The 24,386-nt window shown below is 33.6% G+C and overlaps 6 protein-coding genes across 8 annotated transcripts; 3 read left to right on the forward strand and 3 right to left on the reverse strand.

The window, feature by feature from the left end:
* Positions 1-869: 869 nt before the first annotated feature.
* LOC128895956 (cyclin-dependent kinase 2-interacting protein-like) lies at positions 870-2,654 on the forward strand. The gene is made up of 4 exons (XM_054159009.1): positions 870-1,650; positions 1,813-2,036; positions 2,110-2,218; positions 2,317-2,654. The coding sequence occupies exons 1-4, from the start codon at positions 1,620-1,622 to the stop codon at positions 2,511-2,513; spliced, it is 561 nt and encodes a 186-aa protein (XP_054014984.1). The 5' UTR covers positions 870-1,619; the 3' UTR covers positions 2,514-2,654.
* A 1,311-nt stretch (positions 2,655-3,965) lies between these two features.
* LOC128895953 (uncharacterized) lies at positions 3,966-8,530 on the reverse strand. Its single transcript, XM_054159004.1, has 4 exons — positions 6,376-8,530; positions 6,203-6,301; positions 5,958-6,120; positions 3,966-5,886 (listed from the first exon to the last, which is right to left on the reverse strand). Exons 1-4 carry the CDS (start codon positions 8,223-8,225, stop codon positions 3,970-3,972), a joined length of 4,029 nt encoding a protein of 1,342 aa, XP_054014979.1. The 5' UTR covers positions 8,226-8,530; the 3' UTR covers positions 3,966-3,969.
* A 1,080-nt stretch (positions 8,531-9,610) lies between these two features.
* Positions 9,611-18,340, forward strand: LOC128896114 (PHD finger protein 20). 3 transcript variants are annotated; one of them, XM_054159314.1, is made up of 15 exons: positions 9,612-10,311; positions 11,121-11,631; positions 11,730-11,864; positions 12,050-12,076; positions 13,034-13,134; positions 13,278-13,363; positions 13,855-14,257; positions 14,350-14,751; positions 14,958-15,686; positions 15,829-15,960; positions 16,128-16,211; positions 16,424-16,847; positions 16,925-17,325; positions 17,397-17,636; positions 17,711-18,340. In XM_054159314.1, exons 1-15 carry the CDS (start codon positions 9,975-9,977, stop codon positions 17,833-17,835), a joined length of 4,137 nt encoding a protein of 1,378 aa, XP_054015289.1. In that variant the 5' UTR covers positions 9,612-9,974; the 3' UTR covers positions 17,836-18,340. The 3 variants fall into 3 exon arrangements, with proteins under 3 accessions (XP_054015292.1, XP_054015289.1, XP_054015291.1); XM_054159317.1 differs by lacking the exon at positions 16,128-16,211 and having other exon boundaries at positions 9,611-10,311; XM_054159316.1 differs by lacking the exon at positions 12,050-12,076.
* Positions 18,341-19,103: 763 nt separating this feature from the next.
* On the forward strand, positions 19,104-20,238 carry LOC128896001 (derlin-1). The gene is made up of 2 exons (XM_054159103.1): positions 19,104-19,780; positions 19,862-20,238. Exons 1-2 carry the CDS (start codon positions 19,342-19,344, stop codon positions 20,164-20,166), a joined length of 744 nt encoding a protein of 247 aa, XP_054015078.1. The 5' UTR covers positions 19,104-19,341; the 3' UTR covers positions 20,167-20,238.
* Positions 20,239-20,605: 367 nt separating this feature from the next.
* Positions 20,606-21,750, reverse strand: LOC128896002 (60S ribosomal protein L12). Its single transcript, XM_054159104.1, has 4 exons — positions 21,575-21,750; positions 21,433-21,506; positions 20,946-21,337; positions 20,606-20,645 (listed from the first exon to the last, which is right to left on the reverse strand). Exons 1-3 carry the CDS (start codon positions 21,609-21,611, stop codon positions 20,951-20,953), a joined length of 498 nt encoding a protein of 165 aa, XP_054015079.1. The 5' UTR covers positions 21,612-21,750; the 3' UTR covers positions 20,606-20,645; positions 20,946-20,950.
* Positions 21,751-22,566: 816 nt separating this feature from the next.
* Positions 22,567-23,630, reverse strand: LOC128896003 (2-iminobutanoate/2-iminopropanoate deaminase). Its single transcript, XM_054159106.1, has 5 exons — positions 23,471-23,630; positions 23,168-23,328; positions 22,917-22,985; positions 22,775-22,830; positions 22,567-22,697 (listed from the first exon to the last, which is right to left on the reverse strand). Exons 1-5 carry the CDS (start codon positions 23,539-23,541, stop codon positions 22,632-22,634), a joined length of 423 nt encoding a protein of 140 aa, XP_054015081.1. The 5' UTR covers positions 23,542-23,630; the 3' UTR covers positions 22,567-22,631.
* Between the last annotated feature and the right edge of the window lie 756 nt (positions 23,631-24,386).

A 24,386-nucleotide genomic window follows, 5' to 3' on the forward strand; every position in this document is an offset into this window, starting at 1 on the left:
CCGAGGCTTCGTTGAGAAGATATTAACGGAAAATACTGACCAATCAGAGCGCGCGTATACCGTTGGAGCGGTCGCGATAGCGATGGCTACGCGCTAGGTAGCCGCTCTCGTACGCGAACAAGTGACTCGACGTGCATCGAAGGATATTGACGCGGCCGCTCAGCGCGTAGCCTTCACTACCACGGGCGCTCCAACGGTATCCGCGCGCTCTGATTGGTCGGGTTTTTTTATTACTATCTCCTTAACGAAGCCCCATCCGACATTTTTGTAAAGGAAAAAGTTGTTTCAAATCACCTCCCGAACCACCCATTTCAATGTGTCACAACATTTTTGGGACACCCTGTATATAGAAATAAATTAAAATCGTTCGTGGTAAATCGTCTCTTCTCATTCGGTTACAGTATTTGATATATAGCCAACCCTAGTTTAATACAATTCTTTCAAAAAACAAAAACAAAAGAAATAGAATATAAACAGAAAAACGTCAGGTTGAGTTAACACTTTCGCGCATGTGCGTCCAACTGAAAATATATAGTTGTTTTTATTATTTTTCAGTTTTCAGTTTTTTTTTGTTCGGCAATCATATTATATATAAAATAAGTTACCACAAATATATGTTTTTCAAAATAATCATATTAGAACATTTGTAAGAAATTTTTCATTAAAAAAAATATCATAATTACAGCTGCCAGCGAAGTAGCTCCCTAGCTACTTATTTTTGTCCGCAGCGAAAGTGTTAATTATTTGTGTTATTTATATATGTTCAAGATCGATGATGCAGCGTACCGTATTAATTACGACATTCGCTCCAAGTTGAATCTGTTTATGGTATGAAAGCGATCGGTTCTTATTTGCCGAATTACGACATACACCATTGTTTGCCTTGTTCGTTCGTTTATGATTGCAAGGCATTTTAAATTTGATTTTGCCGCATAATTGTGGACGCGTCGCGACACACGCGCCATCTGGATCCTATGGTATCGCATTTTTAAAATACATGCAGAATTTTGTATAAATCTTGCGAAAGTTTGCGAGATATCCATGATCGAAGATTTCATTCGATATTTTACAGCCCCCGACACAATGAAATCTACTTTAAATCTACTTTAATAACGTTACGATACTTTACTTCGTACTTATTTCCTGATTGTTCTCTTTTTTTATGGACGGTTAGGGATTCTTAGCGGAAGTATTGTTATCATTGGTAGCTTCTCGTTAAAAACACTTTATTTCACAACGATTAACTAATTAGGGTCTATTTCGAATATGCACCAATTCATTGTACTAAATAAAGTACTTCATCTTTGCTTTTTATCTTTGTCAAGTATGCAAATTTAAAATTAATCATATCTACATACATACGTAGTATACACCAGTCACGCTTCCTTCTACATGCTGCACAAATCTTGGACGTGTAACAGTTATTTTAAATTGTACAAACCTGAACGTTCTTAATTTTATCGTAATTATACCTAAATACTAATAAATATACTCAGCATTTTATTGTACAATTGTTAAGCACCGATCGTTTTCGTTGTTTATTAACGTTGTGTTTACCTATTCAAACATTTCAATTTGATCACATTGGGCAACGTTAGGAAAGAACTGACACAGAAACGATGATTAAGGAACAATTTTCTCCAGTCAGTAGTAAGTAATCAAGCTTGTTAATTTTAATGCTTATCGATCGTTCTATGATTTGTCAAAGGTAAATAAATAAATGCACACTCCTTTGATGAATTCATTATATAATACAACAACACATTTAATTTATATTTATAATTAATTCATATTTTACATTGAATATCGTAGAAATCTTGTCTCCAAAACCTGCACAAGGAAGAAATTTGGTAGGTTCTGCTCGACATATACGAGATTTGACTGCAGACATTCATGCAAATATACAACAATGGAACACAGCTCATTTACAAGGATTAGTATTACTAAAAGAAGTAACGTTGGAGAAACGAGATAAATCATACTCTCAAACTCTTCAAGAATTATGCGACAAATTGGAAAATATTTGCGACAGTCTGGTAATTGATATATATTTTAAATATATATTTTCATATTTAAAACAAACAAAGCGTTACCAAAATCGTTTTACAGGAAACTGTTGTAAAGAATCTTGCTGAAATTATGCATCAAATAAAAATAACAATATCTTTAGAGAAAAATACAGACAAACTATTTACAACGTGGCCCACAGCAAAATTTGGTATGTATAATTTATATTTCATACATGAAATGCAACGTGTAATCGTTTAAACAAATCAAAAGAAATACTTACGTGGAATATCCATCTATTTTTTCTAGGGGAAGTAGCAGAGTCCATATATAATGCGTATTCTCAGGAAATGGAAGTAAAAAAAAAAGTTGTCGAAGACATAGCGCATTATTATACAGTATCTTTGCAAATGTTGTTCCTTGCTACCTGGGTGCATCAACCACTACTACCACCGAATCTAACGACAGTTCTGGAGTCGTTATTGATAGAAACTGGACATAGATAGTTGTAGTTATTATTGGTACATATTTGGTAAGTATTTTTCTATTTTAAAAATGATTTAATATTTATAATAATGTTTTTGTATTATGCAATAACTTACAACTATTGAAATAAAACAAAGATTAATAGAATGTTCATTTATTTGTGGTTTTTCAAATACCGTCTGTATAATTTGACAAAAAAGGAACAGAAAATATGGAATTAACATATACGTGTATACTCAGAGTCCAAAGCAAACAATGAAATTTTGTTTACAATTGGTGCCTGAGATCACAAAGAAATACAAAGGTACTATAAATTTCTTTGCAAATGCAGATTCTACAAAATGTATCTTAGATACAAAGAACCAAACCTGCAAAATCAATATGTATCATGATTAGTATAATTAGTCTAACGGTTATTAGTGTCATTAACGTTTAATTATATCAGTAACTTCTTATACATATATGATACATATTTACAGATAAATACAAAATTAATAATTTCCGCTGTACATAAATGCTATAACAATGTGGATGGAATTTTTTTGATGTTTAAAGTATTCTCAATGCTATAGTATTTTATATGAAATCTGTAAATAATCCATTTTAACTCATAAATAGTTACTTTTCATTTTCGAAGTTATTGCATTTTCAGTTTTTTAATATTTTTTGTTTACAGACAAACTGAAATTATTAAATATAATATAATTACAATTCTTTTTTTCTTGGTACCACCCTACGATATTAACGCAATCTTAAATATAAAAAAGACAAAATTGAATCACAAAATAATTTGTGCACTATCATCTTTGTAGCACTGTAACTGAACAAGTCACGATAATATATTTGTAATTGACCGTACGACTAATGTCTATGCAAAGGTCCATTAAATGAAAAACTTTTATATGTACGTTTCATGATATTCAATGTATAATTCTAACAAGTCTAGTCTCTTATTTTCTGGTTCAACAATATACGACTGAATTTTTTATTTTATTTTTTGTTTACAAGAAGTATATTATTAGTCGCATCATCTGTATCTGATTATAAAGTCTATTTAACTAAAAATAAAAAATACTGATACGTTCAGATAGAAATTTTGTTTACACTGAACTATACATGAAAGTAAAGTTTGCTTCTTTATATAACGCTCGTACATTTTTTAAACTAACTACGGCCTTTTTGTTTACGAAATATATATTACACATAATGCATACAACAGAGACAGTCTTATTTACATACACATACCAGAATATAAGATATTATGTTATTTTAATATTGATATTTTTTTTTTTATTCAAATACGGAAGTTGTAATATATTGATTGTGATACTGTCAAAAATTCTATAAAAAAATATCTACACCATCGTGTAATTATATGCATACAATTTCAAATAATTGTATATGTTCAGTATTTTTATACACTATACACATTATTTTAACTTGCTTAGGAACATTTTGCTTATAATCGTCCGAGAATCAACTTCTGGTATTTCTGTTAAATTCTTCGCTTAACGCGTCAAAATCGAGATCCGTATCTAAATTCGAATTATTTGGTATCAAATTGTTTTCCAATATATTATCCGGCATAATATTTTTCAATCGTTCGGAAACTAGTTCGTCAACTAAATTCGATTGGTCTACTAGATGCAACTGTTCGACTAACTTCTCGTCGATTAATAAGTTTTTATCAATAGCTCCACTTGTATTTAAAATATCTAAATGTGCAATGTGATCGTATTGAGTTATTTTTGACATGTCTAAATTTTCTGCGTTACCAAATATACTAGTATCACAATTATTGGAAATTATCGGTACTGTATCCTGAAGTAAAGGTATGCTATTTGTAATTTTGCAAACAGACGCAACAGGCATTATCTTACAAGAATCTGTATCTAACGTCGTCGACTGTGTTTTAGCGCAACTTATATCCGGCGAAGTCATAGGAATTATTTTAGACACCAGTTTCTGGAATCCTTTAGCAAAATTTTGAGATCCGTTTTCCAAGTTGCTCAAGCCATTTTTTTCGAAATTTATTTTTTCAAAATTCGAACTATCCTGTTCCGGATAAGCACCCATAGCACCATTCTCCACCTTAACGAAAAGCTGTTCCGTTGGTTCCAATTTTATGAACGCTTGCTCGATGTGCTCTAATTTCGATTGATCGTAATTGTTCTCGTCTTTACAGAAATTCGACGGTCCTAAACCGTTTCCTAGCTTTGCGAAACTTTCCTTGTGTGTTTCCGTGTTTTGAAAACTCGAAACTTTTTGCGTATTTATATCCACTTTTTGGAATCCAGGATTATCTGAAATTTGACTTTGAATTTCTGGATTCGAGATCAAAAGTTTCGAGATATTGTTGGATTTATTATTTTCCGTATTATTTACAGGGCTGCGGTTTCTTCGCATTAACGTTAAAGCTGACAACACTTCTGGACAAGTAGGATTCGTTATAGAATCGTTTCTCCTGTCGGTTAAAAAGTCCGAGACACTGAGATCTGAACTTTCCGAGAAACCGCTAGACATTCGTTCCTCTACGTTTTCTTTAGCATCCTCGGAATTATCCGTTTTTTGAAGTTTAAGAGGAGGCTCTCCGTTATCATAGGTGTTACTAGCAGTGGTGTCAACCTTTTTCAAAGCATCGCTATTAATTCTGTATAAACCAGGATTAAGGCCTAAAGCATCGCAAAGTGATTCCTCGCTGATATCGATCAAATCCTTGCTCGATTCTTCGGTATTATTTGCAATTGTCAATATACTTCCGACTTTTTCCCGTATTTTACCCATTAATTTCTTTAATTCGTCCAGAAAATTTCTTACATTATTTTCAGATTTCAGTACTAACAAATCGAATAATGATTGCGCATTAAGTACCGGTTTTGCAGCTATTTTTATTATTTCGAGATCTTCGCATACGGAAATCGCTTCCCTCAATTTTATTTGGCGTCTCTCCGATTTAGCCTCTGGCGTGACGTAAGCCCAAGGACCTCGCTTTTTCCCTTTACGTTTCAAGGGATCTTGTCCTGTACTCTGCTTTAATTCGGGTTCAGGCGTCGGAGGAGGTAATTGTTCGGGACTGCCATGATCGGGATGCATTTCAAAATGTCTCGCCATACGAGTACGTCCCAAGTATATTTTATTACACGTAGGGCACCTAAAGTGATCTGATATTTTCCTTTTCGGTACTTCTAATCCTGTTAATAATTCTTTAGGCGACTCTTCTTCTTCGAGTTTATCGTTACTGGTATTGTAATCGCTATAACCACCATCCGAATCGTCTAAATCGGGTTGCAAGAAATCTAAATGATGGAGATGCTTGTAATCACGCACCATATGTCTTGGAGGTCGAGAAAGTCTCCCAGACCGCGTTCTCGCCACAACTTTTTTCCTTTCATCCTAAAGGAAATATTAACATGTTAAACTGTTCGAACAACTACGGTTCGATACGCAAAATTAATTAAATCTACCTTCAATTCTTCCTGTTCTTCGTCGGGAATTGGTGGAGGTTTAGGTGGAAGTAACGAAGGCCTTATAGCACTCTTTTTTGGTCTTCCTCTTTTTCCACCGCGATTCTTTAACAAATTCCCCGGATTTCTAATTCGCAAGTCCAGTTCTTCGGGAAATACGACTCTGAATACATGTGTGTATATACATATATAAATTGAAGTTTAGATGTAAAGATTAGTAACAGTCGACAAACATGTATACCAACCTATACACAACTTTCTCATTTGAAGTAGCTGTTTCTTGACTGCGTTGTTGCAAAACATGAGCGATTTGTTTCAATTGCGTCGGCGTCAAACGCTGCATACTAAAATAAACACAAAGAATATGAAGAAAGTACGAAAACATCGAGAACGTTGTACACAGATATATTCTACGTACCTATGAAATGTTTGACCTTGTTGAACTATTTGTATCGGATTTTCACTAGAACCTAGCGGCTTAGATGCATCCGTAGATTCATTCGTTACTGCTGTAGATTTAACAGGTACTGCAGTACTTTTAGGTTTTCTATTCGCTTTAAGGTTCGTGCCGTTTGCTACAAGATTAAGCTTTTGTTTAATAGTATCGTTCGGTACCGATTTGGCGGATTCAAATGTACCGCTATGTTGCGTTACAGGTGTTTTTTGCGAGGTATTCGAGACAGCGGAAGCATTTTGTGCTGCGGTTGTTACATTTTGCTTAGTTGAATTGTTAAATGCCATTTTAGCTTGCGGTTTCAAGATAGATACGGGCGTAGAAGACATTTGAGTTGGTTTCAAGATCGACGTTGAATTCATAGTTGCCGTTTTCATATCTTGAGATTTAACGATCGATGTAGTTCGAAGTACTACCGGTGAATTAGGGCTAATCGTAGTTTTCTGTACTCCAGTTGGCGCTACAGCTTTTTTAGCAACTGTAGTTTTTGTTTTAAGTAACTGAGAAGGAATTTGCACCGATTTTAAGAGCTGCGCAGGAATGGCCGTCGCTACGCTGGTATTAGTTAAAATTTGGTTAGGCTTGGAGACCGCGTTCGATGCACCTTTTAGCACCGGAGTTAAATATTGTTGGACGTTCCCTCTCTGAAGCGACTGCGATGATTTTACAATCGGCGATAAACGTATTTGCGAGGTAACAAGATTTTGCGTTGTTCCGGATGTAGTGTTTACTATAGCGTTAGTAATATGCGCCGTACCAGCAGGCTGATTCTGTATCTCGCAAGCCCCTGTTAAAATCTGAGAAGTATTTAACAGTTGCGCCGATAAACCGCTGTTATTTAACAACTGAGCCGTTATAGGAGTAGCTTTTATTATCTGCGACGATAAATTATTTAATATTCTAGCTTTCGACAATAATACAGAATTAGGATTTGTACTGCTATTAAGCGAATGTACAGTATGAATGGGATTAACCGTCGCGTTGTTAAGCTTGTTCGAACCTTGAAGCAATCTAACGCTTTTGGTTGGCTTCAATATCGTTTGCGCTGGTTTTATAATATATTGCGAAGGTGGTAAAATCACAGGTAGTTTTTGTAAGATTTGTGTCTGAGAATGAGGCGCCGCGTTCAGTTGATTCTGCGTTACGCCATCATCGATGGTGTACCGCAGATCGTCTTCGTGGATATTCTTGACGTGCGTAACGTCCGTTTTTACCGCGTGTACCTTAGTTTGCTCCAAAACTATTCTCTGCGTACCCGAGTTTTGTTGAATTAGGTTATTTCGATGTTGGATCATTCGTCGAGATTCGTGATTTTTATTGGTCAAATCTATCTCTTCCAACGATAAGTCGCTATCGACTATTTGATCTTGGAGCTGCCCGCTTTCAGAAACCTTTTGCAAATGCCATTCTTGGAAGTCTATACACTCCGTTTTAATTAAATCGTTATCATTTGTTTTTTGTGCATCTTCAGGTCGATAATTTAAATGATCGATCGTTATAGCATTCTGAGGAGATAACGAATTTTGAATTTGTATATTGAAGCCGTTCTTGGTGTGCGAAGTAGCATTATCTTCGTCGTTGTGATACATAACCTCTTCGTTTGAATTTACCTCGAAGGTTAGACCTAGAGCCGCGGCTTGTTCCGGCGTCAGGTGAATTGTATCGGAATCGTTGTCATCGTTTTGTAAAAATGCGACGAACTCGTTATCGTGATCGTCGTCATCGACAACTTGCTGAAACGCTTGTTGAAGAAGATCGGAAGCACCAGTAGATGCATCGTTTGTAAACACGGCGGAATTCGAAATTTCTGCCATATCCACGACTTTTTGGTAACCCTGTCGCTCGTGAAATATAATTACGCAATTGTGACTGTCACTTTCATCTTTTACAACGACATTTTGACGATTAAGTTCTCGGAATAACGCTGTACGATTCGCGTTTAATCCATCTCACTGTACACGTTTTTCGCGCAAACAGAAACACAGAGGTACGCGAAGTTTGCCGCACGTATGGTAAAGAAAATGGCGACATCACCGTTACGATATAGTGACACGGTTGGTATCCTTGACTACGTAATCGTGGAGTCGCTAACTTCAGGGTTTACGCCACATCTAGTAAAGACCATAGACATAAGAAGATATAGACAGAACATAAACTGTTACTATTGGTAAGGGACGGTTTGATATTCGGGGCATGGAGGGCACCCGTCTGACATCGATTTATTCCGACAAGATTCGGTAGTATTCGGCTCACATTTCACAAGCACATACCGTACTGTGATTGTGTCATATTTGCATATATTACATCAGCCAGCGTTACCAGATTCGGCTCCCACTCTTTGAGTATACATATAGAAAGCTGTCTATATACCATGAAGACTGTATAAGGAGATCCAACTCCATACGAAAGTTACTAGAAAATTGTTAGCAAAATATATGATCATATATATTATGATAATACGTACACATATGACATATATACATATCGTAGCTGTGCTCACTTGTGCCGCGAGTGGTAGAAGTATTCATAACTTAAAGCTCGGGATTTTGATAACACTTCTACACTACACAGTTGGAACTCCTTATACAGTCTTCATGCTATATACTCAAAGCTTCCACTCGCGCTGAGTGCGCAGTGCTAAAGCTATATTATTCATATATCATAATTCATCCACACAATTGATATTATTGCATGCTAAGAAATACATTCAATTTTCATTTATAATTCTATTTTTCTTCGGGGCGACTAAGGGCGCCAATTTTATGGTCGTGTTAGATACTCTACTGGCGCCAAAACCAGTGCGCATGCGCGACTGAGAGCCGAATCTGGCATCACTGACATCAGCGCACTTCACATCAGAGATAGGCAAAAACCCCTAGGCTTTGAATAAATTTGAAGTTTGTCGATATGTCTCTCTCGTTTCCTCTTTTGAACATTTTACAAAGAAAGAAACAAGACAAACACATCGACAAACTTTAGATTTATTCGAAGCCCAGGGTTTTGTCCATCTCTATTTTTCACGTTAATATTTGGATGCTTTCCTATTGCAATATCCCTAAACACTTTCATATTTTTCGCTGTGAGAAACTTGTGTTTTCCAGTGACAATAATTATATTATATAACATTCCCGTTTTTTGAACTTGGAACTGGTACTGATGACAGTCATCTTCATGTGTTTATAGTGGCGACTATGGGTGCTTTCCAATTGCGATATCCCTAGACACTTTTGTACACGCTTTATGCGCTCGATTTCTCGCAGAGCGACAACCATCGACGTCGATCGAAACCCTTTCGATGCTGGCATAACCATTCGAGTCGACGTTGCTTGAAAGTGCGAATCGATTAGTATGGTGCTCTAAGTTGTATCAATGATTCTAGTGGTTTTGCGAACGTTACGGATCGACCTAAAATATTCGAGTTTCTTCTGAGTCCGAAGAGTGCGTGTCAAGGCGTTCAAGCACGGAAATTGTTTGCATTTGTTCTCGTAGCTGGATCTTATTCTTAGGACGGTCAGCTTGGCAAATGTTTTCTTGCGATACGTTGCTATGTAGTACCGGTGTAAATGAAGCGGCGGCGTATACCGCGGTCGCGTGGTAAAGGAATACCGCCTGTGGGGGCGATGAGAATGGCGCGCAAATGTTGCGTGCGTAGCTGCGAAGCTGATGTACAAGAAGCGCGTGCAAAAGGTTTACCACTTCACAAGTTCCCGAAGGATATCGGTCTGAGGAGCAGGTGGTTGGCCAGCGGTGGTTTCGAAGCCAGCTTTAAGCCTTCACCGGGTCAGTTTGTCTGCCACAGACATTTTAAACGGGCTGATTACGAAGCCGCCAAGGGGCACAAGTTACTTCTACGTAAAGGCAGCGTTCCGTCGGTATTTTCAGACTATGAAAATCATCCAGGTACGTGTAAATATCATGTCACGATATGAATATCGTTTTCATGGCTTTTCGCTTGGAAATTGACGATATTATCGAGTCTAAAGAGTTTGTTTGACTACCTCGTACATACACCTCCTACAGGTCACTTCTTACCTTACCCGCAGGGCCGGATTTACCGTGAAATTAATAAAACCTCGACTTTGGGCCCCATGACATTTCTTTATTTACTCATTTTTTCGTTCGGTTACTATTTAAAAACATGGCAGAAACATTTCATTTCCTTTTTATTCTGAAGAACGATGCACTTCACGTGAATAACCTCTCAATTATATTTTAAACTTCATATTTGAAACTTATTGTTAACAAATATTAGAGTATTTATTACACATTTTTTACTAAATAACTGCGTTCTTTTACACTGGAAATTTTTAGTAACACATCAATAGCTTCTAAAATTCATACTTGCAGGATGATCATGTTTTTATATTTCTAATATATCATCTATATCTGTTTAATTTTCTTAAACGTTTTATGTCAATCATGATTTTTAGAATTTTATTTCTGAAAATAATCACCTGGTCCACGACCTCGTAGTTGTATTAACGAAGGACGATTACAATCATACACATAGATTCTCTGCGACTTTGTGTGTTGCTTATTTACATTCATCATTAACCTGTATCCGGATATAAAAATAGTTTGTCAAGTAACTTTTCTTACCTTAAATGCAGTTATGATAGTATTGTTAAAGTTCCTTGTGAAACATTCAAATTTTTGTTGTGTAATGTTTATACAAAACAAAGGATGTTACTCATTTCGTTTTCTTGCAGATCCTGTTATTATGTCTGTGAAGTCGTCGACTTCGTATGCACAAGAGGATTTGGATCTTATTAATTCTGAAATTTTAAACTTGGAACAATCTATTTCGCCATTATTATCTGAAGCAAGAACACCAAAATCTGATAGCTGTGGAGAAACATGTTCCTCACAACCAGATTCGTCCACAGACTTACCCAATTTGCTAGACTCAACGGAATTAGTTAACGGGTGTAAACCTTTACAAGATACTAAAGTAGAAACTCCTGTTAAACATGAAATACACGAAAATTTAGAAATGGAAGTAAACACTATGGCGGTGCAATTAGGAATTGTAGAATCGGACGTAGCTATGGAACATATACAAAAAGATTTGATTATTAAAGAGGAATTAAAAAATATTAAAATAGAAGACGAGAAAGCGTTCGATAAGCCAGGGGAGTTGAAGGCGAAAATGCTAAATCGGGATAGCTTAAAATTTTTTCCTGGAGCTAAATTGGAAGCAAAAGATTTTAATGATAAATGGTAAATGTTGCTAAAACGTGATAACATAATCGTGTTCGTTTTATGTAAGTTTTAAAAGGGATTGTTCTAAATGATTCGTTGTTTTTATTGTGTCGTAGGTATTCGGCGAAGGTAGTCGAAACCGATTGGGAAGAACGAGAAGTCTTGATACACTTCGATAAATGGAGCTCGAGATTCGACGAATGGATACCTATGGATAGCTCTAGGTTGCGTGTGTTACAGTCACAGTCAAAGTGAGTAGACAGGATTTATTAATCGTATTAATTTGTGAAAATCTGGATAAAGTTATTTAACTTGAAAACAAGAAAGAAAGCAATAAAATGATTACGATAGAAATGGTTTGTAGCCTAATTTATTTTATAAGTTAAGGTATAATTTGTGTAATTTGAATATGGTTTTTTCTTTTTTTTTTTTAAAGCGAACAAACTTGGACCCTGCCAACTCCGTAAGTGGGTATTGCATAATTAGAAAATAGGTGAAAAAATTTGTAGTACCTTAGTATGGTCAAATGTTATTTCCTCGTAAAGCTTCTAGTTAAATCTTCCTTTTTTTCTTATTTTGATATTCAAATTTGCACATTTCTATTGATCGCGTTACAAAAAGAACGTGTATATTAAACTGTTTAATGATTTACGAGTATAAATAATGACGTTCCGACCATCAGTCATCCTAAATGAAAAAAGAAAAAGGAGGAAATTACTAGTTATTTTTGTAATTCCCTTCTATTTTATTTTCTCAAATATCTCTTGTTATTCGCGTTAATACGTTAAATTGTGTAATTTAAAATTGATCCAAAGAGAACCAAAATATCGAAACGTCGTCATTATTTATAGTAATAAATCGTCTATCTATTATTCGATCTTTCAGAGAGCAAAAGAAAATTTTTATTTTTAATCCTCAAATTATCTAAAATATCAACATTAGAAGAACTTCCATTTAGTCTTGAAGAATATATGATTTTGTTTACATGGTAACTCAAATTTTATTTTTCAATTATTTATATGTATCTAAGCAAATGTCAGATTATAACATTGTTTGCAATACATACATACATACATATGTATATATTGAAAATTATTCTTTTCATAAAATATATTTATTAATGAAATCAAACATTTTAACTATAAGCATAAGAAGAGTTTTTTAAGAAATATCTTTGCAGTGTGTTTCTTGTTTTAGTAATGCAAAAGAAATTTCAATAAATTACATCAACATTGTAAATCTCGTAAAATACAAAATAAAAATACGCGTATACCGAAATTTTTGTGCGAAGTAATTGGATTTTAGGAAACGAAATTATTGGTTACAGAGAAAAATTATTTAATGTTTTCATTTAATATTTATTTATAATGGTCGACTATGTCATATCACGAATAGTAACGAAAGGATTTAATACATTTAGGGAAACAAAAATGAAAGACTTTTCAGTTGGAGAAAGGATTCTCGCTACGTGGGCCGACGGGAGAAAATATCCAGCCAAAGTTAACGCTGTGTTAGGAAACGGTAAGCGACCTAACCTTAACTATGTACGTGTAAAAGAAACTGACTGTTCCCTACATTACTCGTTTGACGTTTCCTACTTCTGCCAGGATAGTTTTTAATTAGACAATAGTGCCTTTTTAATGTAAAATTCGTTATTTTCACAGATAGGTACGATGTACTCTTCGACGATGGATACGCAAAAACTATTAAATCGTCAAAAATGACCAAAATCGCTGGAACGTCCACAAAGGTATAAATTTAGTTTGTGAGGTTATGTTGTACTATCCTTAATATAAGGTTTAACAAACTATATTTAGTTATTTCCTTCTATTTGTTACGTTTATATTGCTTTAAAATATAAACAATGTTAATTTGATTTATCAGTTTGAGCATCAAACAAAGTATTTGTTAAAAATAATTTTTTTTATAGTCTTACAATTGTCATAAAAGTAATTATAGAACTATATTTTGAAAAATACAATTATTTGTTACCTCGGTATTTGGTAACATCTGAGAGTTTTGCAACCTATAAGTTGAAATGAATGTTTATTTTTTTATTGGAATTTGTGTATTTTTACATAATGCTTTCCATTATTATGAAAATGGGTTTAGTTAATAGCGGTAAACAAAATAAGAGGTTTTAATATTACGAAACGTATTAAAAATAGTTTAAAAATTAAATTACGAGTGTTCAATAGAATTAACAATATGGAGAATAAAGTCAAAATTTATTTTAAATAGTTATCTCCTCAAGCCGAAGAGTACATAGGAAGCAAACAAGAAAGGAGGGATAAGAAGCGGAAGCATATAGTGATGGAATTGTTTCATACGCATTCTCGAAAACGGTCAAAGAACGAAGTGGATAAAGTAACGAAAAAGGAAGGAGCAGTAATAATCGAAAATGGAGAATGTTTTCCAGAAAATAAAATTGATTTAGATGGTACTTTGTTCGGGCCTTGTTATGATCCAGGGACAGATTTGTTGCGAGGCTTTGATACTAACGTATCGAAAATGAAACCTTATACGAAAAAGAACAAGAAAGAAATATCTAAAAATGATATAGATCAAGAGGAAGACGTAGGACCAGAGTGGATAGACGGTGAACCTCAGGGAACCGAATCTTACATAGTAGATGGAAATGATGGTATATTAAAAGAAATTCAAATTTTTATTTTTTATGTTCCATAAATGTACCTTAACAGCTTTTTGTAAACATATATACGTGTATGTTTGTAGGACCACGTCGCTCGATAATAGTTGCAGATAAAAGATTACCACCTGGATGGCAAAAACATTTTACCCAAAGAAAAGCTGGTACATCTGCTGGCAAATGGGACGTCTTATTTCTTCATAAATCAAGTGGGAAGAAGTTTAGGTCGAGGAACGATATCAGGGCATTCATGGAAAACCAAGGACAGTTTGACTTCGATCCCGAGAAATTTGATTTTTGTATTCATCGAAAGAAGAAGAACTATGGGCATAAATTAAAACAAGACGTTATCCCAGAAGTACCTAAAAAGATTAAGACTTTATTACCTAAAACAAAGCCAACACCAGTGACAGATTCGTTACTTACACCGGCAACTACAACGATTACAACCTTAGTGCCTACACCAACAACACCTATTCCAGATGGTGGTAAGATTCTACTTTTTTTTATTTATTTTTTATTTTTTCGATACGTCGATGTTACTTTATTAGATTTATTACTTTTTAACGCTTACTTATATTAGGACCAATTTATTGTAAGTATCAACGAACAACTTCGAAATATTCTCATTTCGAATATAGATTTTGCGATAAACGTACATTCTTAATAATTCCTTTTTTTTATTTCCAAACAGCTGTTTTTATTGGTGGACTCCGTGTAGAAATGGAAGACAGCGCTTACAAATGTCCAAAACAAGGATGTAATAAAACATTTAGAAAGGAAAACCTTTTACAAATGCATATAAAGCATTATCATCCTGAGTATTCGAAATTTTTGGGATCTACTCCAAATGTTGCAGATTTGGCTTACGCGAGAACAATCGGAGAATCTATCGATGATATTATACCTAGGAAATCGAATAATCTTTTAGAGAAATATAATAAATTAGGAAAGAAAAAGTCTATTCAAGACAAACCACTTTATACTGGCTCGCTATCGGTATCGGGTTCTATTCAACCTACATCTCCAACGATAGTTTTGCCAACCGTCTCGGAAATGGAAGATGAATTGGAGCAAATGGAACAGTGTAACGAAATGCCGGCGGAAGATATTAAAATAGAAAGAATGTCTCCGATTTCTAGTCATAGTATAGATATGGATGATGAAAGTGAGAAGAAACGAGAAGAACCATGCGCGATGTCACCTGGAACATTATTCGATATGAAAGTTAGAGAAGAAAAAACACAAAGCGGTATTAAAACCCTTCTTCCGGTGAGACCAACGACATCGTCAGAAATGCAAAGGACTGATAGGTCGAAATCATTGGATGAAAGTTTACAAATCGAGAGAATGAAGGGTCAAAGAAAACGGCAATTATCGGAATATAGTTCTGACGTTCCGTGTAGAGGCAAAAGGCGACCCGGTAATAATCTGTATTCGATACTTTGTATTTGTAAATTATCGAATATTTCTTTAAACTACGATTCAAATGAATTTTCACGTTTCAAAATGCACTCATTCTTTTTCTCTTTTTTTTTTATGTTATAATTATTACTTTGTAACAGGTATGCAAGAGCTTACAGATGATTATGCTGATTTAGACGAAAGTGCTATGGATACCGAAGGACCAACAGCGCTTATGTATAGATATAGTCGTCGAAAGTCAGATTCAAGAAGCGATGAAAATAGTCAAAGTAGTAAGTGTTTCTCATAATCGGCCGTGTATATATTTCTTAGTAATATATATATGTATATATATTGTATATGTTAACCTTTTTATTTTGTGCGATTGTAAAATCGTCCGTTTCTCTTCAGTGTGAAATAAGTGGATAGTCTAGTGTTTTATTATTTCATTATTCTTTAGGTCAACTAAACGATTCTCGTCTTGAAAAAGGTGATACCTTGAAAGGGGATATTACTAAAAGAGATACAAATAATGATGGGGAAGGTATATTCTTTATTTTTTTTTCCACCTTTTTCTTTATTTCGTTTTCCTAAATTTATTGAACAGTGGTTTTATACGTAGACTTTTCCGTGCTTTTATGTTTAGAATTTGCAATAATATATTTTCGAATTCGAAGGAATATTAACGTATGCATTGCCTTTTCATTAATGAAAATAAAGTTCCCTTTGTCAACAGTATGAAAATTCTATTTTTAGAAAATGAAGGAGTTATGATGATGATTAACGGTGAAATGATAAAGGTAGAACAATTACGTAGGGAAGAAATAATAAATTGTACGTGCGGATTTATGGAGGAAGACGGTTTGATGATACAATGCGACCTTTGCCTGTGCTGGCAGCATGGCCACTGTAACGCGATAGAAAAAGAAAAAGATGTACCCGAAAAATATGTTTGTTATATTTGTCGGAATCCATATCGACAAAGACCATCGAAAATGTATTTCCACGATCAAGATTGGATGAAAGAAGGCAAACTACCTACGTTACCAAACCGAACAAAAAATCAATATACAATTAACCAAAGAACAGCTATGTTGAAACGTTCTTATGATTTGGTTGCTGCTCTCTTACAAATACAGCAAGTATTACACAGTCTGAGAATAAAGATTAATGTAGCTCAGTGAGTATTAGTATACCATTGCCGAGAAATTATAAGGAAGATAAATATTATTAATGATAACAATATTTATGTTACAGAAAGAAAGATCATCCAAAATTATACCTTTGGGCAAAAAATTGGGAGAAAATTGAAATACAAAAGCCAGACATAACACCGGTACCAATTATAGAAATCACGAAAGCAGCGAACGAACCCGTGGATACTGTAACCGATGCATCTCATAGAGTCGAGTTAAAGATGGAAACAAAGTTTACTTTAAAAGATGATCACGATGAAAAGTCGATAGCTTCGGATTCGGAACTAATGAAAATTTTGGAAGAAGACAATACAACTTCCGACGAGTCTAAAGTTGCCCCTAAGAAAGAAGACTTGACAAACGAGAATAAGTGTCACATCCTTCTCGATGCTCTTACAAAAAGTACTATCTCGGACGAAAAATATAAGATTTCCGAAACTTCAGACGAGAAACCAGATACAGGTAACAAATAACGTACACACTATTTCTTTGATAATAACAAAAACTTATAATTGTATATTTCCCATACGTAGATCTATTATCCAATCAAACTACTGTGTCTGATCATGATGCCTCTGAAACAACCGTATCGGCAAATCAAATGCACAAAGAACTAAATGACCACGAAATATCAACACCGTTACAACCATTTATACCACAACCAGAAGCACCGATTGATCCAGGAGAATGTCGAATGCGATTATTAGAACACATTGAACATTTTCAAAATCATATAGATGCAAGATTAACATCGATCGAAGCTCAAGTTTGCGGTATATACATTTTTTTAATTTATATATATATATGAAACGTCAGAGTGATTAATATGTTTATTATACATTTACAGCCTTAGAAGCGATGGATCCTGATGATATTGTACCTAGTCCAGATGTCCAGCCTCGAACTAAACAAACTGTTCAAATGCTTCTTCGAGATTTAAACATAGTACGGAAATTAGCTGCTTTGTGTTAAATAATTATGCTTATAAAAAGTTTTACAAGAGTTAGGTCAACGCAAAATTTATCTTGTTTATAGCATTGACTACTGGCAATTGTTTCGTATTTGAAATTATAACCTGCAGTTGCAAGAGTAACATGATCGTATTTTATAGTGTACATATAGCAAATACACATAACGTGTTAACACATATTCAACATTTTTGTTCTATATTCTGGCTCTTGCTTTTTCCTGTATGTTATACTCATTCCAGAATACGAATAAGTTGTTATTGTATCATAAAACAATATTTAGTTCTATTTAAATATATTCACGATTGAATTGATAAAAATGTTATTTATGATTACGTTATTATTACGACAAAATTCAATATTGTTTCAAAGTAATAATATGTAGCGTTTTTCATGAAAGTGAAGAACCAAAGGTTTGTAAAAAGATATAACGCAATGGAAACTTAAGAACAATACCATTGTTTTATAAAATACATTTATTTATGAGAATAAACTTATCTTTATTAATATGTGTTTATTTTATTCTTTAAAAAAATCTAAATATTAAAATATATTTACGATGTAGATCATACCAGTACCATATAGAACTTTGCATTAATATGTAAGTACATATAAAAGTACACTTGCTCGATTGATGGACACAAAAATGGTATCGTTCCCTCAGGGCCTGTAGCATGCGAATATGCAGCTACAGTACGGGCTTAGCAACCCCGAGGTACCCTAGCTAGATGGAGGCCAACGGGCTTCAGCAGACGTTTAACTTGAAATAAAATTAAATTATAACTGTAGGAAATAATGAAATAGTTAGCGCACGTATGATTATGCCAATTTATCATTTTTAAATATATTTAAATATATTTATTTGGCCGTAGTACCAGTGGTGTATGTTGAAGACAGTGCAATATAGATAGTATAGATACCCGTGCACTATAATAAAAATAATAATAATAATAATAGTACCAGTGGCGTCATCGGTGGCGAAACGCCTAAGTTTCTAGAGAAAGTAGTTCCCGTTATTCCTGCTAGATAGTGCAACCAGTTACATCTTTCTTGATTATTTTTTATTTCATATAAATGCATAATTAATACATTTTTTAGCTTTATAACACTCCAGTATATCCTTTAAATATAATATTTGAACATTTATTTGCTTTAATTTATTTGTATCAATAATATTGAATTATTTTCATTAGAAACTTGGGCGTTTTGCCACCGATGGTGCCACTAGTTTAAACGATGTTTAAATGATAAATTGGCATAATCACGCAAGTGCTGACCATTTTATTATTTCCTACACTTATTATATAATTTTATTTCAAGTTAATTATGAGAAAAATGTATTATACGAAAAGTTTGCGTTTCGATATACGTCTACCAATAAGGGAATCCAATATGGCGCCGTAAGCAATCACACGTCAGATTTACGTTTACAAATCTAACAATTTATACACTGTCAGTGTTTCTAATTGCTTGTGCGTAAGCATTACATTGCTACGTCGAAGATAGAAATATGTCAGACGTGAGAAATTGGTTCAATTCTTTACCAATATTTACGAGATATTGGCTGTTGTGTACAGCCGTTTTTACGTTAATCGGTAGATTCGGCCTAGTTAATCCGAGTTCTCTGACGCTCTCATACGATCGTTTTATAAATAATTTCGAGATTTGGAGAGCAGCGACCAGCGTTTTCTTCTATCCGCTGAATCCAAGTACAGGATTCCATTTCTTAATCAATTGTTACTTTTTATATAATTACTCGTTGAGGTTAGAACGCGGGGAATACGATGGACGGCCAGCAGATTACTGTTTCTTACTTTTGTTCAATTGGATGTGCTGCGTTGTTATAGGACTTACAGCTCAATTTTACTTTCTTATGGATCCTATGGTACTCAGCGTATTGTACGTTTGGTGTCAATTGAACAAAGATGCTATCGTTAATTTCTGGTTTGGTATGTGCTCTATAATGGACTTCCCATATATTCTGTATTTCTAACGAATCATTTTAATTGTATGTTTTAATAAACCTACAGGTACACAATTCAAAGCCATGTACTTACCATGGGTACTGTTCGCATTCAATCTTATTATTTCTGGAGGTGGAATGATGGAACTATTCGGTATTCTAGTGGGACATCTTTACATATTTTTGAAATTTAAATATCCTCAGGAACTTGGCGGGCCTGAATTATTGAATACACCGAAAATTCTCGAATCTTATTTTCCGCCTCAAAGAGGGTTCGGAGCTGCTCCTACACAAAGGGCGCAATCACAACCTGCTAGAAATAGATTTGGTACTCATAATTGGGGAGGAGGTCATGTCTTGGGAAATATGTAAATAAATGTAAGAAACTGATTTTGTGTTATAATTTTCTCATATATTATTCCGATTATATTTATTTGTCTATGACGCAATGTTAAAGTTACTTTAATTTTATCGATACATCCTACAAAATTTCTTAACGGTAAATAAATCTCCTATCTTAAATAAGAATTTAAGATATGTATAAATCACGATTCTCTATACAGCATATGCGGATAACGTGTAAAAAGTTATCTTACTTGCAATTTCATGATCGAATTTTATTAAGTAAATAGTATTGGATAGATTGTTAAGCTAAAAAATTTTTATTTACGTTCATCGCACTTATTATTTCATACTATCTGAATTATTAACTAGAATGAACTCGAAGATGCATTAAACATTAAAAATATGTTTGTTTGATAACATAATATTTAAAAAAGGAGAGGAAATTTATATTTAAGTACAACACTCGTGATTTTCAAATCGGTTTATTTTTTCTCCTTATCACAATTCTGAAACAATGAAAACAAAACTTTCAAAATCGACGTGTTACGTGTGTATCGTATATTACACAATGATTTATTTTTGAGGTTTTCTCCTCAGTAGCAGATATTCCTGACTATGTGCAACAATACCCCAAAGCATTATTGCAAGTAATCAGGTGGATGGGATGCTAACCCCTACCAAGAGCCCAAAGCAAACAATTTTCATCGAAATTTTTAAAACATCATATAAAATAGATTTCAATGTATCTACAGAATTGATGATCAATAGAATTACGATGAAAAGTTAACAATGAGCTCCGAACCTACCGTTATCACTCGTCGGGAACTTGTAATTCTCCAGCATTAATATCGTCGATCAGTTCATGTGGAGGTCTGCCTTCTACCGTGCAACCAACCGATTGACAAGTTCCTAGTATTTCCTTAACAGTTCCGCTAAGATATTTAGACATAGATCTTGGCCTCATCGTACGAGCGATATCAAGAATATCGTCGAACGACAGATTTCCGCTGTGCTTAATATTCTTTTGTCTTTTGCGATCTCTTGGGGGTTCTTTGAGCGCCTTAATAATCAAAGACGCAGTGGATGGGACCACCGAAATAGTAGCTTGCCTATTTTGAATAGTTAACTGCACTGTAATTTTCAGGCCCTTCCAGTCGCTGGTAGCTTTGGCGATGTCGTCGCCAACTTTTTTGGGAGACTGTAAATATTATTACATACGACGTTAATATCTACTGCCAGCCATAAAAATAGGTTTGAGAAAAAAATTAGAAAAAATGTTGAATTTAAACTTACCAAACCAAGGGGACCAATTTTTGGAGCTAGAGACGAGGTTGCACCCACTTCGCCTCCCACGCATCGCAGATATACTATGGAAATTAATGAGTATTAAATTCTATGTATATATGTATGAAAATGTTGAAAGTCGAATATATACCTTTCTTAACTTCGTTAGGATCGAATTTGGGAGGCATCTTTACTGTTGGCGTATAAAAACTTAAAAAAATAAACGCAGATGGAACACGATATGTGGCTCGATGCTGCGAACGACGTGACCACGCGACAGATCACGTTCTAAAAAGGCGGAAAAGGTTATGAACACCGGATACATAGCATGGGGTAACATAAACTATGTAATGTATGAACGAATAGCAAAATTGTTTTCTCGAATTTACTCTAGTGATCGAGGCGACACCTTCTCGTTAACGACATAAGTTTCCGACTAGTTGTCAATTCATCATTTCCTTTTGTTGTAAATTATAATAAATTTGTATTATAACTTATAATACAAAAAGTATTAGAAAATAAGATGAATTTATATCTTGTCCAGATAGCAAGTCTAGACCTGCGACGCAATAAAACAAAAGCTCCTGAATACATATTCGATAGTAGTATCGAAATAACTATTAATATATATTAATGATAAGTCTGCAGTGATAGGAATCAGTAGAATAAACAAATCAATGTATCGAATAAATTAATAGAAATATGTTTGTATCTAGAGACATCTACAATCAGTGTAAGAAGTATTCGTACAGCAACCCATTTAAAATAAATGATTCCTGTAGATGAATACTTATTACACTGACTGTAACCTCGATGTGATTGGTTCAAAGGAAGTAGAATCTCGTTCTCACAAGTTTTTTTTCCTTTTCTGGTAATCCGTTACAAAATTAGAATAGCGTTCGAATTGAATAATTTTTTAAGAAATGATCTGGACAGAATTTAATTGAAATTTTGAAATACATCCAAGCAGTACGCGTCATAAAATTAGAGAAAAGGACAGACATAATAGGAAACGAAGGATAAACGTAACGATCGATTTTTAAATAGGAATCTTTAATAATTTTATACAACGTTCTGATATTAAAATATAAGTAATATTTATAATTAGCATGCAAGACGAGATTAGTAAATAACAACATGATCAAAAATACGTATTTAATGCAGTACTTTTTATATGTACATTCAAATATACACACAATAATCGTGACTTATAACATTGAAATCGTTTCTACCTCGCCGGTAACAGCAATAGCTTCAATTTCGATCAGAGCTCCCTGGAACATTTTATAATTGCCATTAGCAAATTAAATTATAATTATTTATAGTAGATAAAGTATGTATCATATCGTACCATAGGTAATTTTCCAACTTGATATGTTGATCGGGCTGGGAAATTTTCCTTAAAAACTATGAAAAAAAATTAAGTGAAATAAGTGAATATCAAATATTGGATGACATTACGTTCAAATGCAATACAATTAATTTAGTCTTACATTCTTTATAAACTTCGTTTATACCAGAAAAATCGTTGATATTGTTTAACAGAATCGTGGTTTTAACAACTGTAAATAAATTAAAGATGAACGTTATTATTCACAGTTTATAGCCTATATTGACAATATCTGTTAAAAGTATAATTTTTTACGATAGAATTATAAATTAAATCGAGATTTGGCTAGATTTTACTTAAATATTATGTTCTGGACATTTCATTTCGTATAATATATATTTTTTTTAATATAACCTTTGTTATAATCAGATCCAGCTTCTTTCAAAATATGTCCCATATTCGTGAGAGCTTGACGCGCTTCAGCGACAGCACCTCCTTCAACGAGTTTTTGACTTTTAGGATCCATACCAAGCACTCCAGATAAATATAAAGTACGGTCTGCAAGTACTGCTTGGCTGTTTAAATAAAATTTGTCTATATTAACAGTCGACTGTTTACTTTATACCGTGAATCTGATATTTTAAATTATATTCTTAAGTAATGCTAACAATAATTAAGGAATTCAATAATAATATACATATAAATTTCACTCCTTACTTGTATGGGCCAACAGGTTTTGGGGCCAACGAAGATGATATTATTCTTCGCACAATTTTATTCGATGCCATGATTACTTTCACTTAGGTTAAAATGTATTCACTGTAGCTTGAATGTAACTGCCCAGTAATTATGTATATGTTCTTTATATAGCTGCACTTGGCGTCAGATAAACCTTTAACCTCTTATCAGGACAATGGTTATCATACATAACTTATCTACTTTACCTAACTTTTTAATCTACATATAAATATATATTCTATACAGCATTTTGTTGAACAATCAAGATTGTAGTACATTCAAAGAATTAATTCGTTGTAAAATATAAAATTTTAATTTTGTAGTAAACTTTATTCAAGCTAAATTCATTTTTGAAATAATTGATTTTCAAGATCGTACATTTGTGCTTGATTAAGTTGTTTTAACCTAATTTGAAGTCGACTGTGTTAGAAACATCGTTAAAAAAAAACAAATAAGAAAAAAGTTATTTCAGTATTTAAAATTCGAAGATAAATGGCATCACGAAAACTTCATTGGTGCGTTTCTTGTCTTATAAATAGTTTTATCGAACATTATTAACTATTTGAAGATATCACGATAAAAACTGCAGTTCTTGTGTTTACGAAAAATTCTTAATGCATATTTGATTTCGTATATAGAAATAACAGAGAATTGCAACGAATACAATTACCAAGTTTTATCGTTAAAAAGTATTTATTTTATAATCTTGTTCACAAGAAATCAATTTACTGTCTTTTGTACGTACACACTATGATTTTTATATCACCTTGTATTATTGAAACATTCTGTTCTATACATTTTCTTTTTATTAAAGAAACAAAATAATATTATCAATTTATAAAACTACTTTATTAAAGTTACGTGATCAAAGAAAATTATTTCGCGATAAGTTTGA

This window comes from Hylaeus anthracinus, unplaced genomic scaffold (genome assembly GCF_026225885.1).
Source record: "Hylaeus anthracinus isolate JK02 unplaced genomic scaffold, UHH_iyHylAnth1.0_haploid 5, whole genome shotgun sequence".
Lineage (NCBI taxonomy): Eukaryota > Metazoa > Arthropoda > Insecta > Hymenoptera > Colletidae > Hylaeus > Hylaeus anthracinus.